General features: G+C 40.3%; 1 protein-coding gene across 2 annotated transcripts; it reads right to left on the bottom strand.

Moving 5' to 3' along the window:
* Positions 1-3046: 3046 nt before the first annotated feature.
* Positions 3047-18112, bottom strand: LOC132142560 (15-hydroxyprostaglandin dehydrogenase [NAD(+)]-like). 2 transcript variants are annotated; one of them, XM_059552515.1, is made up of 7 exons: positions 17961-18112; positions 17593-17716; positions 16941-17047; positions 16374-16470; positions 6252-6328; positions 5844-6007; positions 3047-3694 (listed from the first exon to the last, which is right to left on the bottom strand). In XM_059552515.1, exons 1-7 carry the CDS (start codon positions 18072-18074, stop codon positions 3571-3573), a joined length of 807 nt encoding a protein of 268 aa, XP_059408498.1. In that variant the 5' UTR covers positions 18075-18112; the 3' UTR covers positions 3047-3570. The 2 variants fall into 2 exon arrangements, with proteins under 2 accessions (XP_059408498.1, XP_059408499.1); XM_059552516.1 differs by lacking the exon at positions 3047-3694 and having other exon boundaries at positions 5850-6042.
* Between the last annotated feature and the right edge of the window lie 168 nt (positions 18113-18280).

Consider the following 18280-nt stretch of genomic DNA (forward strand, 5'->3'; position numbering starts at 1 on the left):
GAGAGCCCGAAGACCACGGGCATCCAATAAAGGTCTCCGGCCTTGTCCCTTACGCACAGAGATTTCTCCAGTTTCTCTGAATCTTTTGATGATGTTATGCACTGTAGATGATGAGATTTGCAAAGCCTTTGCAATTTGACGTTGAGGAACATTGTTTTTAAAGTTTTCCACAATTTGTTTACGCAGTCTTTCACAGATTGGAGAGCTTCTGCCCATCTTTACTTCTGAGAGACTCTGCTTCTCTAAGACAAAGCTTTTATAGCTAATCATGTTACAGACCTGATATCAATTAACTTAATTAATCACTAGATGTTCTCCCAGCTGAATCTTTTCAAAACTGCTTGCTCTTTTAGCCATTTGTAGCCAACTTTTTTGAGACCCGTAGCAGGCATTAAATTTTAAATGAGCTAATTAAGTGGATAAAAGTGTAAAATTTCTCAGTTTAAACATTTGCTACGTTGTCTATGTTCTATTGTGAATAAAATATTGGCTCATGTGATTTGAAATTCCTTTAGTTTTCATTTTATTAAAATTTAAAAAACGTCCCAACTTTTCCGGAATTCGGGTTGTATCTTTTGGACATTATTACCCTAAATAAGCTGAATAATTACATGATTAAATGTAAAACATAACTTAAGATGGCTAACTTTAATATCCTCAGCTAAATATAATTTCAAGAATAATGACAATAAATTTGCAATGCTTCATTAATTGTTTCTTAATGTGCATGTGTTGTGAGGATTTGCAGCGCGTTTCGTTATATGCATGTGTTGTGAAGGATTTGCAGCACGTTTCGTTATATGCATGTGTTGTGAAGGATTTGCAGCACGTTTCGTTATATGCATGTGTTGTGAGGATTTGCAGCGTTTCTTAATTTGCATGTGTTGTGAAGGATTTGCAGCGCGTTTCATTTTGCAAAATCAGCCTCTGAAAATCAAGGAGCATATATTGCCCCATCATGACAGAATTTTCTGACAAACAGTGAGGCATATCATTCAACACACTCTTCATTTTATGTCACAACTTCCTGCCTACATTGAGGTAACCGATCTGCATATCTTTCTGCTTTAGTATTACTTTCTCATCTGTTTAACCTGCACTCAATCCCCACCCAAGCTTCCTCAGGGCCTTCACTGTGACCTTAATGGCCTGGCTCATCTGGTCTCCTCTCAGTTCAGTTACTGATGAAAGTGTTTTCTCTGGCTGTTTCGCTTGAAAAGACCTAAAGGAGAAATCCAGCAGCCTATGAATAAAATACATTTATAGTAAAGTTATCGTGAATTACTACACTAAGTAGACATCCAAAAGGCCCTTTTTACCGCCGCACGTACCGCCGCGGCGGCTGTATAAAGTGCATTTGCAGCCTTTGACCGCTGAGTGGCGCTTTAACCACAAGTAATCAAACAAGCGCATCAAAGCACATTGACCCTGCCCTTGATAAAACACAGTGGACCAACACCAGCAGCTGACATGGCACCCCAGACCATCACTGACTGTGGGTACTTGACACTGGACTTCAGGCATTTTGGCATTTCCTTCTCCCCAGTCTTCCTCCAGACTCTGGCACCTTGATTTCCGAATGACATGCAAAATTTGTCCAAAAGTCCAGTGCTGCTTCTCTGAAGGCGCTTCTGCCGCGGTTTCTGGTTCAAAAGTGGCTTGACCTGGGGAATGCGGCACCTGTAGCCCATTTCCTGCACACGCCTGTGCACGGTGGCTCTGGATGTTTCTACTCCAGACTCAGTCCACTGCTTCCGCAGGTCCCCCAAGGTCTGGAATCGGTCCTTCTCCACAATCTTCCTCAGGGTCCGGTCACCTCTTCTCGTTGTGCAGTGTTTTTTGCCACACTTTTTCCTTCCCAGAGACTTCCCACTGAGGTGCCTTGATACAGCACTCTGGGAACAGCCTGTTCGTTCAGAAATTTCTTTCTGTGTCTTACCCTCTCGCTTGAGGGTGTCAATGATGGCCTTCTGGTCAGCAGTCTTACCCATGATTGCGGTTTTGAGTAATGAACCAGGGTGGGAGTGTTTAAAAGCCTCAGGAATCTTTGGCAGGTGTTTAGAGTTAATTAGTTGATTCAGATGATTAGGTTAATAGCTCGTTTAGAGAACCTTGTCATGATATGCTAATTCTTTGAGACAGGAATTTTGGGTTTTCATGAGCTGTATGCCAAAATCATCAGTATTAAAACAATAAAAGACCTGAAATATTTCAGTTGTTGTTTTACTTCCTCCTTTTATCTCATTTTACAGTTACATTCATTTCGCAATCCGTCCCTTTGCGCCACCTGGCGGTAGTTTCGCGAATGATTTTAACACGCGACTGAATTACAGTTACCACCGCGGTAAGCCCCAGATAGGATGGCCACCTACTGTATATTCGGTATAGTTAATGAACTACACAACTTTTAATATTAAAAATGTTATGGTATATGTAGAAATTAACGTAAACCAAGATTAACAAGTGGTGCATTGTTTTTTTGTGTATTGCTTTATCAAAACTGACGATAGTGTGTTTTTGGTTAAGTTGTGGCTTTTGCAGGAATTCAATGAGGAACTGTTTGTAGAAAATAAATAGCATACACTTCCTTCAAGAATTCTTCAGACATAGATAGAAAGCTCTGACTATCGAACAGTCATCATTCAAACGACTCCCTCCCAGCCCTCATAGACGTTCATACCTGTCATATCAAAGCAGAGTCACATTCTTGTCAATCTCTGTGATGCTTCATCAAAAGAATTTTGTCAAGTCACAGTGTAAAAAAGTGCATTTCTGGATGTTATTGTCAAATTGAACCACTAAGACTAAACTAGGGCACTTGGAAATCTGGTAAAGTTACAAATAAACTTGGCACTTTGCAAAGTTATTTATAGAAGTAGACTTGTGACTGTATGTCTGGATGAACGTTTTTAAAACAGGTAAGCCATGTTTTGATTGACCAAGATGATGTGTGCCATATCACAATATGTACTATTACTGAACTATTTGCAATTGATATGTTTTTACTTTGGCTGCATTTACATCAGTTCATGGAAAACTAATAAGATATTTTCAGAAGTTTATTGTTTGATTTATACATAGGCATAAATAATAAAAGATACTCTCTTTGTCACAAAGATATCCTTATATCCAAAATATTATACAAATGTATGCAAAAATTGTACGAATCATTGGTTTGTAATATTGAGGTAAGATCAATTTAAGACATAAAACAGTAACTAAATTATTAATAAGTACAATATTTTTTCTTGAAATTCAATTACTCACAGTTAAAGCAGTCCGATACAAATTGATGTCCAAGGCCATTACAAACATTTTTAAAAATAAAACCAGTTTAGAAAGAGGCTGGAATACCAGTATGCAGTCCCTTTTGCTTTTCAAAACTCAAATAATAAACAGGAAACACTTACAAAATCTATATCATCCCTATTTATTTCTTAAATGCACTATAGGTTTTGCCATTTAACTAAATGTTTTATGTGTCTGCACTGGACTTCAATCAAATAAATCTTTTGTTGATGATTGGAGAGGAGAGAGAAAAGACTAACATGTTTAATGAAAGCACCACTATCAAGCTGAAAGAGGCTCATAGGTGTGGAAGTGAATGCCTTTAGAACAGGTGATCTTCATCACGGCTCCGTTTAGGCTTTCATCTGTTATGATTCGCAGCATTCCTTCTGCAATCAGAGATGGTCTGTAGATATACACACAAACAAAACAAAATCATATTGAACTTTTTTTTTTTGTACCATGTTCAATCAACCAATTTGAGCAAAGAATTTGGATTTTATTAAAAGCAAACAAAGCATATAATTGTGTTTTTAAATCGATCTTATGACCTCAAACTTGTCTTTTCTAGATCGTTGACATACTGTAATTTCAAATAACTCATCCCTCATGTGTCTACAGAGTGTTTAAGGAAGGCATAAATATTTTGTTGAAAAAAGAAAGAAAAAAGAAATAAAGCAATTTCAGATACTCCACCAAAACCCAAAGTATAGTGCTAGAGAAGCAAATTGCAAATCCGGGAAAAAGTGAAAAGGTGATTTATTGGGGTCGAGGTTGATTTGATTAAATTTTAACTTCTTAAGACACTGCGGCCTCATATGAGGACATTATATTTTTTTGAATTTATCTGAGACTGTGCATGCCACAGTTTTAAGTGTAGATGTCCTGTACAGAGCACATTCAAGGTTTTTCATAGATACCAAATGATTGGATGCTTCACCATGCCCACTCCCTCTCCTTGGTCCACAAAAAATGTCTGAAATTAATTTAGTGACACTAAATTAGTCTACTTTTTAAATTGTTTGTCATAATCAACAACTCAGGAAAATGTTATATGGTTTCAAATCAAAATATAACTTTCTGTTACAAAACAGGATGTTGATTTCATACATGTCCTCATATGAGGACACCGGGACTAAAACGATTTTTATTACATATTTTCGGAGACATAACAAATGAATAGGGAAAGAAATCATATTTCAATCTTCTATGAAATATTATATATTATGAAAATCTTGTCAATTATTACTGCCATTAGTACACTTTTTTCATTACATTTTGCCCCAAAAACACATTAATATGCAAATTTGATTTAGTTTATAGATACATTGTATTTAATAAGAAAAACCGTTTATGTTAATTAATTATGTAAATTAACCCGTACTTTTACACACATTTTGCAGAAAGAAAAATATTATATTGAATCATTCTGTTATACGGAGCCCCGCACATGACACGCAGGAAAAAAATATAAGGCTAAATCGTGTGCACGATTTACTAATTCGTTCCCTCAATTTACTAAAACGTGCACACGATTACTATAGTGTTCCCGCGATTTACTATTGCGTTCACTCGATTTATAAATTGTGCGCACGATTTACTAATTCGTTCCCTCAATTTGCTAAATCGTGCGCACAATTTATAAATAGAGTTAACACAATAGTAAATCGAGGGAACTCAATAGTAATCGTGTGCACGTTTTAGTAAATTGAGGGAACGAATTAGTAAACCGTGCGCGCAATTTATTTATTTTTTCTTGGATGTCATGTGCGGGGCTCCGTACTGTTATAACATAGTTGAGAATCATCTTTATACAAAGTTTGGTACAAAAAAAATAAAAAATTTATAATTTCTTGAAAAATAAAAATGTATTTGTGATTTTCAAAAATCTATTATTTTTTTCCTATGCATGTTCACTCGTGTCTTTTCATTTTTTTTAAGAAATTGAGTCCCGATGTTCTCTACATAGCATAACTTATGAATGAAATATATTTTCTTTCATTATTTTAAATGCTCTAAACCAGGGTTATTCAAATCTTACCCTGGAGGGCCAATGCGGTGCAGAGTTTGGCTCCAATCCTGATCAAAGTCACCTGCCTGTGATTTTCTAATGACCCCAAAAACACTGATTAGCATGTCCAGGTGTGTTTGACTAGGGTTGGAGCCAAACTCTGCACCGCATTGGCCCTCCAGGGCAAGATTTGAATAACCCTGCTTTAAACAATGTAAAAAAATGGAAAAAACTGTTTTTCCTAAAACTTTTTTCTCGGGTCTTAAGAGGTTAAGTGCACGTCAAAAATCTTGCAATCGAAACATACAGTTTAATCCACCTTTAATGTCTAGATTTTCCAGTAAAGGCAAGTTAACATTTTTATCCACTGATTATTAACTTTCAGCAGTAAAGGTCTGGAAACAGATTTTTGCCTTTATCTTGAAAACACTGTTGCTGTCTGCCCAAGCATACTGTTCATTCAAGGGACTGAATATAACAAACAAAGAAAACTACTAAGACAGTCTAATACAGGAGAAACAGGTAGTTCATCTGAACTACTTACTTAAGAATGCCATACTTGTCCATCCTTTGCTTGAATTCATCTTTGTACTTGACAAACTTGCCCATTGTTTCCTCATGCTCCACAGTGCGAAGGAGTTGGGTGTCCACGAAGGCTGGGCACAGTGTGTTGATCCTCACTCCATAATTGCCCAGTTCAGATGCGTCCTGCCGACAACAAAACGTGTCCAAACATGGTCAGCCTAAATTACACACACAGCGCAAAGAATGTGTCATCACACAGGTGTGAGAGATCTACTCTCTTGGAGGGAAAAAGCTATGCTGTGAAAACATCACTGAGTGGTTTGGTTGTCAGGTGCTGGAATGTACCACATTTTTGGGAAGTGATTTACATATGGTTAGAGTAAACTATACTTCTGGTAAACTGGTGAGACAGGATTTATGTACTCACTGCAATTGCTCTTGAAAATCCAATCACCCCATGCTTTGTCGCTGTGTAAACTGGCTGGTGAGGAGAATGGAGAAATGCTAGGAGGGAACAAAACTAATATTAATTCCAAAAATATCAATATGTTATTACTTACCTCATCTTGTTCCAAACCTTTATACCACATCCCTCTCTTTTTCCCTCCCATTAGAATGCAAAATTATATTTTTAAAGGAACTTTTGTGTATGGCCATGTCTGTTAAGCTCCAAAAATGCACCACAAAAGCAGCATTCTGATACCATTCGGTAGATTTGTGTGAAAAGCATGCCACATTTCAGAAGTAGTCATTTCAGAAGGAATCATCCACTACAGTGAGCTGTTAACTGCAACCAAATCACTGAGTCATTGAATTGAACTCGAGTAACAGTGAATCTGTGAATTAATTATTTCTTTGGACTGGTTCCACTCACTGAACATTGTTTCCTTTACTGTTTGGGCTTTGTTATAATAAACAACATTTACAAGCCACATCAAACCGAGGCAGCCAAGGACGCAAGGGGCAAATAGCTGAGACAGTATTTACAATTAAAAAGTTCTTGTGTGTTCTAGATGAACAAATATAAGCACAACATTAATGCACATGCAGTGAATTACACACTTTTGCACAAAAGAAGGCTCTGTTTCCCATTCTGGCTGTATTAACATCTTCAAGAGAGTCATCAGGCTTTCTTGTCTGTTAACATTTTAATTAAGGGGTAAGTTCATAAAACAAACTAAACCAAAACCATGAGGTCATCCTAAAAAGGCATGTTTCCATTTAGCATGGTTAAGTGCTGCATAAATCCACCAGCTTTCTCCTAAACTAGGTTCAAGACATAAGATTACTTTTGAAGACTACTATATGTTCTGTGGAGTGGTTTGAGGACAAATTATAAATTATATAATGTATAGGCTATTATATTTATAATGTTCTATTTTAGCTACATCTTGTCTGTTTAATTTATAGCATTTGATATTTCGAGTATTAGCTGGAACTGATACAACGGTCTCAGGGCAGTCTAGTGCATTTCCCCACAGTCTGTGAGAGCTGCTCATGCTAAAAATAAGAACAGCTATAAGTACAAGAAAAACTATTTTCAATTAGAAATTAAATTCTCAATTATTTCAAAGTTTCTGGTGAATTACATTTACATTTATGCATTTAGCATACGCTTTTATCCAAAGCGACTTACAATGCATTCAGGCTATAATTATTATTATTATTTTTTTTTTGTTAACCAGAATAGTATGATATTCTGTCAACCTTAATATGTATTCAATGCTGTCAGAGTTGAAGTGGACTGAAGCAGGCCTATATTTTAACTTAGAATTAAATAAATAGTTAAATCTGAAAGTGCACCGTATATAAAGTTATTGTCTCTCAAAGAAAGAGTCGACTCTGAATCATTGAAACGAGTTGTTTTTAAAACGAATCCCAAGCCATTTCATGTTGACGTCAACTTGAAACATTAGCATATTGCCTGCCCATGTTGTTCTTTTCATGTTGGTCTGAATGAAAATTAATTAAATTAATTCTTTGCCACTAGTTGCCACTTTTGGAGCTGTAAAAATAGCGGTTTCCCTGCTAACACTGTACACAAAGCAGGCAGCACTGCGTTTACAAGCTGCTTTATCAGGTATTACAGACTCATGATAAATTGAAAATGAGACCAATTACCGCCGATTAGAGTCACGAAAAGGAGGGGTTTGGAAAAATGAATCGTTGAGCGAATCGTTTGGAAGTCCTTGAGCACATAAGGTATAAATACGCATATTATAAGACTAGTAGGCATTTCAAACTGTTGTTGGGGACTCCCAAAACCAAAATATAAACCTTTCATTACCCATAATAGGGGCACTTTAATGTATATCAATACAACTTAAATATTACCTTATATATTACTTATAATAGTGCTTTATAATATATGTATATATATATATATATATATATATATATATATATATATATATATACATACAGTACAGACCAAAAGTTTGGACACACCTTCTCAGGGGAAGTCGTGGCCTAATGGTTAGAGAGTCGGACTCCCAATCGAAAGGTTGTGAGTTCTTCTCAGGGGAAGTCGTGGCCTAATGGTTAGAGAGTCGGACTCCCAATCGAAAGGTTGTGAGTTCGAGTCCCGGGCCGGCAGGAATTGTGGGTGGGGGGAGTGCATGTACAGTTCTCTCTCCACCTTCAATACCACGACTTAGGTGCCCTTGAGCAAGGCATCGAACCCCCAACTGCTCCCCGGGCGCCGCAGCATAAATGGCTGCCCACTGCTCCGGGTGTGTGCTCACAGTGTGTGTGTGTGTTCACTGCTCTGTGTGTGTGCATTTCGGATGGGTTAAATGCAGAGCACAAATTCTGAGTATGGGTCACCATACTTGGCTGAATGTCACTTCACTTCAAAGAGTTTTCATTATTTTCATGACTATAAAAATTGTAGAGTCACACTGAAGGCATCAAGGGCTATTTGACCAAGAAGGAGAGTGATGGGGTGCTGCGCCAGATGACCTGGCCTCCACAGTCACCGGAACTGAACCCAATCGAGATGGTTTAGGGGTGAGCTGGACTGCAGAAAGAAGGCAAAAGGGCCAACAAGTGCTAAGCATCTCTTGGGGAACTCCTTCAAGACTGTTGGAAGACCATTTCAGGTGACTACCTCTTGAAGCTCATCAAGAGAATGCCAAGAGTGTGCAAAGCAGTAATCAAAGCAAAAGGTGGCTACTTTGAAGAACCTAGAATATGACATATTTTCAGTTTTTTCACACTTTTTGTTATGTATATAATTCCATATATAATTCCACATGTGTTAATTCATAGTTTTGATGCCTTCAGTGTGAATCTACAATTTTCATAGTCATGAAAATAAAGAAAACTCTTTGAATGAGAAGATGTGTCCAAACTTTTGGTCTGTACCCTATATATATATATATATATATATATATATATATATATATATATATATATATATATATATATATATATATATATGAAAACTGTAATATTTTACATTATATTATAATAAAACATAATATTGTGCACAATCTGTCATGCCCACTGGGTCAATAGGTCATGCATGTGCTGATAGAACTGAAGTAAACTAACCCTGAAACAGAACCTACTCTGGAGCAGGTTATGTTCAGAGAGTTAAGATTCTATGGCAACAATAGCCTGAAAGTTACCTCTGAATTTATCTGCTTACTCTTAAACATACCTGGGTATGTCACATAACCTCCTTTCTGGAATACCTTCACATTTTGGACTGTTTTCGTTTGTAAACAGTGCTTAATGTTCACATATTACTCTTCAGATTTAGATAAAACAACATTTTCACTGGAACAATAAAAAACATTGTGATGGATTTGCTTATAACAAACAGCTTTTTGCTTTACAAGACATTAATTGATGGAATACAATTGTGTGGATAATTGTGGTGTTTTATCAGATATTTGTTCTCTCATTCTGACACCACCCATTCACTGCAGAGGATCTACTGGTGAGCAAGTGATTTTAATGCTATATTTCTCCTAAAAATCTGTTCCAATAAAGAAACAAACTCATCTACATCTTGGATAGCCTGAGTAAATTTCAGCACATTTTCATTTTGGGTGAACCATTGCTTTAATGTTTGTTTCTGTCAATAATGTAATGTGTTAAACAAAAACAATATCAAGCTTCCAGCCTCGGAAGAGAGGGCAATGAGAGAAAGTAATAACAAGTTCTTTGGGGGTTATAACAAGTTCACTGTCAGCCAGGCACCATTCATCATCCACCATGTTCACATACACACACACATATATATATATATATATACAACCCTAATTCCGGAAAAGTAGAGACGTTTTTTAAATTTTAATAAAATGAAAACTAAAGGAATTTCAAATCACATGAGCCAATATTTTATTCACAATAGAACATAGATAACGTAGCAAATGTTTAAACTGAGAAATTTTACACTTTTATCCACTTAATTAGCTCATTTAAAATGTAATGCCTGCTACAGGTCTCAAAAAAGTTGGCACGGGGCAACAAATGGCTAAAAAAGCAAGCAGTTTTGAAAAGGTTCAGCTGGGAGAACATCTCGTGATTAATTAAGTTAATTGATATCAGGTCTGTAACATGATTAGCTATAAAAGCTTTGTCTTAGAGAAGCAGAGTCTCTCAGAAGTAAAGATGGGCAGAGGCTCTCCAATCTGTGAAAGACTGCGTAAAAAAATTGTGGAAAACTTTAAAAACAATGTTCCTCAACGTCAAATTGCAAAGGCTTTGCAAATCTCATCATCTAGAGTGCATAACATCATCAAAAGATTCAGAGAAACTGGAGAAATCTCTGTGCGTAAGGGACAAGGCCGGAGACCTTTATTGGATGCCCGTGGTCTTCGGGCTCTCAGACGACACTGCATCACTCATCGGCATGATTGTGTCAATGACATTACTAAATGGGCCCAGGAATACTTTCAGAAACCACTGTCGGTAAACACAATCCGCCGTGCCATCAGCAGATGCCAACTAAAGCTCTATCATGCAAAAAGGAAGCCATATGTGAACATGGTCCAGAAGCGCCGTCGTGTCCTGTGGGCCAAGGCTCATTTAAAATGGACTATTTCAAAGTGGAATAGTGTTTTATGGTCAGACGAGTCCAAATTTGACATTCTTGTTGGAAATCACGGACGCCGTGTCCTCCGGGCTAAAGAGGAGGGAGACCTTCCAGCATGTTATCAGCGTTCAGTTCAAAAGCCAGCATCTCTGATGGTATGGGGGTGCATAAGTGCATACGGTATGGGCAGCTTGCATGTTTTGGAAGGCTCTGTGAATGCTGAAAGGTATATAAAGGTTTTAGAGCAACATATGCTTCCCTCCAAACAACGTCTATTTCAGGGAAGGCCTTGTTTATTTCAGCAGGACAATGCAAAACCACATACTGCAGCTATAACAACAGCATGGCTTCGTCGTAGAAGAGTCCGGGTGCTAACCTGGCCTGCCTGCAGTCCAGATCTTTCACCTATAGAGAACATTTGGCGCATCATTAAACAAAAAATACGTCAAAGACGGCCACTAACTCTTCAGCAGCTGGAAATCTATATAAGGCAAGAATGGGACCAAATTCCAACAGCAAAACTCCAGCAACTCATAGCGTCAATGCCTAGACGTCTTCAAACTGTTTTGAAAAGAAAAGGAGATGCTACACCATGGTAAACATGCCCCGTCCCAACTATTTTGAGACCTGTAGCAGAAATCAAAATTGAAATGAGCTCATTTTGTGCATAAAATTGTAAACTTTCTCAGTTTAAACATTTGCTATGTTATCTATGTTCTATTGTGAATAAAATATTGGCTCATGTGATTTGAAAGTCTTTTAGTTTTCATTTTATTCAAATTTAAAAACGTCCCAACTTTTCCGGAATTCGGGTTGTATATATATATAATCATAATAATTCATTACATTTATATAGCGCTTTTCTAGGCACTCAAAGCGCTTTACATTGTGAGGGGGTATCTCCTCATCCAGCACCAATGTGCAGCATCCACCTGGATGATGCGACGGCAGCCATATTGCGCCAGAACGCCCACCACACACCAGCTTACTGGTGGAGAGGAGACAGAGTGATGAAGCCAATCAGCAGATATGGGGATTGTTAGGAGGCCATGATGGTCAGAGGCCAATGGGCGAATTTAGCCAGGATGCCGAGGTCACACCTCTACTCTTTTCGAAAGACATCCTGGGATTTTTACTGACCACAGAGAGTCAGGACCTCAGTTTGACGTCTCATCCGAAGGACGGTGCTTGTTGACAGTATAGTGTCCCCATCACTACACTGGGGCGCTAGGACCCACACAGACCACAGGGTGAGCACCCCCTGCTGGCCTCACTAGCACCTCTTCCAGCAGCAACCTAGTTTTCTCAGGAGGTCTCCCATCCAGGTACTGACCAGGCTCAGCCCTGCTTAGCTTCAGTGGGAAACCGGTCTTGGGCTCCAGGGTGATATGGCTGCCGACAATATATATATATATATATTAATATTCATGTCTTCAAAGGAATCAGTTTATCCATGTATCAACAGCTCAATGGTACCAAAACACAGGTATCTGATGGTGGATGAATAACCTGATAATAGATATGCTGCTGGTTCATGATTCCAGGGATTTTTTGGCATCTTCTGGGGTGCTTAAGTAAAAAGCTGGTGATATGGATACTTGGATTTACCGGGCTTTTCTTTGAATAGCCACAAAGGCAGAAAAAGATAGGGTTATACAAAGAAAATAAGGTATAGGGTGAGCATACATCCTCTTTTTCCCCGAGACTTGCCCTGGCTGGTCTTTTTAAGGCTGCGTTTGCACTTGGCATTGACATGCAACCTGTATCCATATGTTGTCCACATACACATTGAAAAGACAAGTGTAAACGCTCTTCTGATTAAATGTTATCTGATCAGCATGTCCTGGTCCAGAGGTAGTCAAGGACGCATTGTGATCAGATCTCTGTGTAATCTAAACGCAATCTAAATTGCCTAAAATGTCTGGGATTTGGCTTGGTTTTCCTATTGTTTTCATACTTGCTAAAGGTAATGACTTAAAAGTAGTTTGACCAATAGTGTGCAGGCATTATACGTAATCGACCAATGGTGGCATGCAAGAAGGTGGGATCTACAGAGAACAGTCAAAGAAATGCATGTACAAATACATATAAGGCAGACTGTAAACAGCACGTCGATAGGAACACAAAGGCAATTTAGAAATCCTGGGCAGGGCATGTCCAGAAAAAAAGGACACATGGTCGACCTAAGTAAAGAGCGTCCCAGTAATGTAATGTAAATAATTAATGTGAGACACATCTACTTGAATATCCCAGCAACTGTTTAAATGTTTCTTAAGTTTTTGCTTACTTAATGCTGGCTCTTCTTTGATGCAGTTGCCTTGGACTTAATACTGTAACCTACTGGTGTAGCTGTATTAAATTTGTTTATCAAATGCTGCCGCATCACAGGTAAACTTTGTGTTCATTGTGTAGTCAACACGGTGGCACTCATGAAGGGGTGACCCACTTCATGCAAAATAAAACTGCTTTTTCATCTCATGTGAGTGTAGATCATTTCAATAATATATTTTAAGTGATTTAACGTTTATTACAAGTGATATTCATTTATTTTGTGTACAACAAAAACTACAAAAACTGCATATTTAAAAGCAGAAACTACAGTAGGTTAAAGTGTATACATTGTGTTAGCTGTTGTGACACTGCTACTATTATTTGCACAATGTTCTCTATAGTTTGCTAAACACCTATATATTAGGACATATATATATATATATGTCACGGCTTACGCTGCTGGAAGGAACACGGAACCGAAGGATAAACAAAACAAGGCTTTATTATATCCAACATAGGCATTATCCAAACATGGATCACAGAGGAAGACACAGGTAAGTAACTAGTAACTGGTAGCAAGTGGCAAGTAACAAGTAACAAGTAGACCCGACAAAACAGAACTGAAAGGACAAGGCTTTTATACAAGGGATAATGGGGAAACACAGGTGGATGGAATCACTAAATTAACCGGGAAATAGAACACATGGAGAAATGAATAGACACACCTGGGAACTAATCAAACCACACACGGAAGACAGAAACTGGAACACAGGGGCAAAAACACACAAAATGAGTCCAGGTATGTGACAGTACTCCCCCCCCCGGTAGGTGCGTCCTCGCACCGTAGAAACAACAAAGGGAGGTGTGGGTGGGAACTTGGGAGGAGGTTCCGGTGGAGGACAGCCTCCCAGGAGGGGGCCAGCAGACAGGGACCACAGAGGAAGGAGCCAGGGAGGAGACGACGGAGGGAGGAGCCAGGGAGGAGACAGGAGGGATCTGAAGCAGGAGGCACCCAGCAGGGCCCAGGCCACAGCCATAACGGCCCAAGGTGGGGCCGACGGTGGAAGGAGCCATGGAGGAGGAATGGTCGCCGACTCCAGGGACTCGACCCACGGCAACGGAGCAAGTGGAGGAGGAGCCCGAGGCGGAGACGGAGAGCCGAAGAGCCAGGGTGACGGGGAGGAGCCGGAGGTCCTAGGCGGAACAGATGGCTCTGGTGACTGACGCGGCGATGTGGATCCGGAAGGCTACGGTGAGGCCAGAGTGACCGAGGACTGAGGTGTAGCCGAGGGGATGAAGGAGCCTGACGGAGCCGGAGGGACGGAGGGATGAGGCGAAGCCGGAGGAGTGGAGTCCCGAGGCATAGGATGGACGACGCCAGACCAAGGCGGAGCCGGAGGGACGAGGGAGCCAGGCAGAGCATGTGGACTGCCGGGCCACGGCGGAGAGGAAGGAGCTAGGAGCCATGGTGGAGCCGACGGGTCAACGGGCCGAGGCGGAGTCCAGGCTTTAGAGGCTGGAGACGGAGGTGAGGGAGATGCCGACCAAGGCGGCGCTGGAGGATGGTGGTCCCACTGAGCTCACACCACAATGATGGTAGGCTGAGGGCGAGCAGAGGGGCAGCCAGACGACAGCGGAGGAGGAGGCAGGAGTGGGTGGGAGGGTGGGAATTTCGGAGGAGCAGGCACTGGAGTTAGTTCTGGGGCTGGAGCCCTTCCTGGGCTTAACTGGAGTTCAGGAGCCCGTCCTGGGCTTAACTGGGGGTCAGGAGCCCGTCCTGGGCTTAACGGAGGAGCAGGAGCCCGTCCTGGGCTTAACGGAGGAGCAGGAGCCCGTCCTGGGCTTAACGGAGGAGCAGGAGCCCGTCCTGGGCTTAACGGAGGAGCAGGAGCCCGTCCTGGGCTTAACTGGGGGTCAGGAGCCCGTCCTGGGCTTAACTGGGGGATCAGGAGCCCGTCCTGGGCTTAACGGGGGATCAGGAGCCCGTCCTGGGCTTAACGGGGGATCAGGAGCCCGTCCTGGGCTTAACGGGGGATCAGGAGCCCGTCCTGGGCTTAACGGGGGATCAGGAGCCCGTCCTGGGCTTAACGGGGGATCAGGAGCCCGTCCTGGGCTTAACGGAGGATCAGGCATCGGTGAATTGAAAACCCCCTCATTTTGACCCATTTGGCGCTCCACATTTTGCTCCCTCGTGGTGGGCAGTGTCGCCGGCTCTCGCACCTGGTCTGACGGGTTGCTCTCTGGCTCTCCGTCATCGGTGGGCTCGGGCTTATGCCCCGTACCGTGGGGAGATTGTAGGCTGGGCTCTGGGTCCAGAGTGGACCTGGCGAGATCCTCCATTGGGCAGACTGTGAGAGGTGACCCATTTCTCACCAGACTCCACTCTACAAACGCGGCGAAGTCCTCCCGAGGACCATCTTCGTTCGACAACGCTCTGCACTTGGAGTTCAAGCTGGCGTGATAGAAGCAGCAGAGCACGCTGTCCGGGTAGCTGGTGGCATTAGCTAGCAGTAAAAACCATCTGGTATGGTCCTCGAGAGAAAGTTCCTCCTGCTTCAGCAGGAGGAGGAGGAATTCGGGGCGATAGAGGGGATCCATGACACTACGGAAAGAAAAAGACTGGGAAAAAACGGAAAACAAAACGGAGGGAAAACACGCAGTTTTTAAACTTTTAGGTCGGGTCTTCTGTCACGGCTTACGCTGCTGGAAGGAACACGGAACCGAAGGATAAACAAAACAAGGCTTTATTATATATCCAACATAGGCATTATCCAAACATGGATCACAGAGGAAGACACAGGTAAGTAACTAGTAACTGGTAGCAAGTGGCAAGTAACAAGTAGACCCGACAAAACAGAACTGAAAGGACAAGGCTTTTATACAAGGGATAATGGGGAAACACAGGTGGATGGAATCACTAAATTAACCGGGAAATAGAACACATGGAGAAATGAATAGACACACCTGGGAACTAATCAAACCACACACGGAAGACAGAAACTGGAACACAGGGGCAAAAACACACAAAATGAGTCCAGGTATGTGACAATATATATACATATATATATATATATATTTATTTATTTATTTTTTTTTCTGTTATGTAACCTTCTTAGCACAACACATTCAACAGGCTACAGAACATTTAGGCTAACTTAAAAAATAATAATAATAATAATAAAAAAAACATGCACATATGTAAGACACATGATAAAGTTATCTGCATCTTACCTGCCATAGAAGAAACGTTGATGATAACACCTCCTTCTTTTCCATACTCTTTACTCATGTGTTCTAGTGCTAAATATGTCCCCTGTATGACAGATGTCTGAGGAAGACAACAGTTGTGTAAAACTGCTAGCACATAGTGAACAATATGGGAATGAGATTATGCTGACACTGGCCTGCTATTATGAACAAACAAATAATTATACTGCATTATGTCCAATATGAAATCAATCTGCAGATCATCATTACTTTTAAAGATCTTTAGATTTATTTCATACAGTGCATATGTAGGCTTACAAGTGTCATGTAATGGTGATCCTTTCACCTCATAATCTATTGTGAAATCTTTTGGGCTAGATGCAGGGGGTGGAGTATTTTTTGTGAACTTGTAACTCCTATCATGGAGTGTAGCTGAATGTTGTGCCCTAAAGCACAAAAAGTGATCCACTCTTAGCTGTGTAAATCATGAGATGTTTCCAATGAAATTATGTTAAATTGAAATGGAAGAGTTTGGGATGACCTTTTTTTTTTGGGGGGGGGGGATTACAAGCATAATGATTTTTAACTCACCAAGTTTACTTCAATGGTCTTTTCCCAGTTCTTCTCATTGTTGATTCCAGCATTATTGATGACAATATCCAACCGACCAAATTTCTTTACCGTGTTTTGAAAGGCATCTAATGAAAGAAAACAGCAGGATTTTCATGACTTGATGATTAATAACAATGTTGCAATAGTGCCACTTTTGACAGCAGTATAAAGTGGATGTGAGTTAAAACCAAATGAGCAGTCCATCTAATCAATCTACTGTACAAGGTTTTCAAACACAGTCAGTGTCAGCCTGTATGTGCCCTCACCTATACTGCACTCCACAAACAAACATTTAATTAAACTCTAAGTGTGTTATTAGAAACAAGTTTAACAGGAATGATCAATCCCTTCACCACAGACCCATAAACTCTTGTCTTGGAGAAATAAAGGAACTTAAAACCCAGTAACATTTCTCAGTGATGACCCGAGGGGCCTGTGAATGCCTACGACCTACTTAACTTCTCAAACAATGAGACATGTTTAGGAATAAGATGGGCTGAACATAGAGGGTGTGCAATATATAAAGTTGATAATTGTTTTGTGCAAAGAAAACTATATCAAACTATGCCAGATTAGAGAAGATGATAAATGTCCGAACTAAAAGGCTAAGAAAATAAGATCACGATTTTACCTTTAAGTTTCCCCGCGTTAGTCACGTCACACTGGATAAAAATACAGTTATCCTCTCCAAACTGGCCATCTAGATCACTTTTACATTCCTCTCCAACAGACTGGTTCAAGTCTACCAGTGCAACCTGGATTTTCAGAAAGTAAATTAATAACGTAAGTTAATGCTAAAACAAAAAATAATAAAGACGTGAGGGATGCATGATTTGATAAACAAATAATAATAATAATAATAAATGAAAAAAAAAATTGCCTTATAACCCCAAACGTACAACTAATCAAATTTTTTAGACGTTTTGCAAATGTTTTCCCAACAGTTAATTGGATAAATCCACAGTGTCCATTTTAAAAACAAATTTGACAAAGCGAAACCTTCGTCCCATTCTCCAGGAGATGTTCCACCACGGCTCTTCCGATGCCTTGCGCGCCGCCGGTGACCAGAGCGACTTTCCCGTGGAGACTCATGCTGCTCACCGCCGAGCGCATCACGCACTGCTTTATGTAGTAGTACAGTCAGAAGGGGGCGTGTAGATGAGTATTACTACGGTAAACACAGATGGCCAAGTGTCGTTTTACAAACTGTCATTTACACCAAAGAGATGATTACTAACAATTTTATGAGCGCTCCCCGCTTTCGTTTTTTAATGCCCTTGGCAGCCACTGAGCAGTGTACAAGTCCACACACGTGGAGT

This window comes from Carassius carassius, chromosome 6 (assembly GCF_963082965.1).
Source record: "Carassius carassius chromosome 6, fCarCar2.1, whole genome shotgun sequence".
Classification (NCBI taxonomy): Eukaryota; Metazoa; Chordata; class Actinopteri; order Cypriniformes; family Cyprinidae; genus Carassius; species Carassius carassius.

What these genes read in the sequence shown, in the direction of transcription:
- LOC132142560 (XM_059552515.1), bottom strand. Translation starts at nt 18,074, where the DNA reads ATGCGCTCGGCGGTGAGCAGCATGAGTCTCCACGGGAAAGTCGCTCTG. An exon ending in TAACGCGGGGAAACTTAAAG is followed by an intron (nt 17,048 to 17,592) that starts GTAAAATCGTGA and finishes TTCTTTCATTAG; the next exon opens with ATGCCTTTCAAAACACGGTA. An exon ending in GACAAGTATGGCATTCTTAA is followed by an intron (nt 3,695 to 5,843) that starts GTAAGTAGTTCA and finishes GTATATCTACAG; the next exon opens with ACCATCTCTGATTGCAGAAG.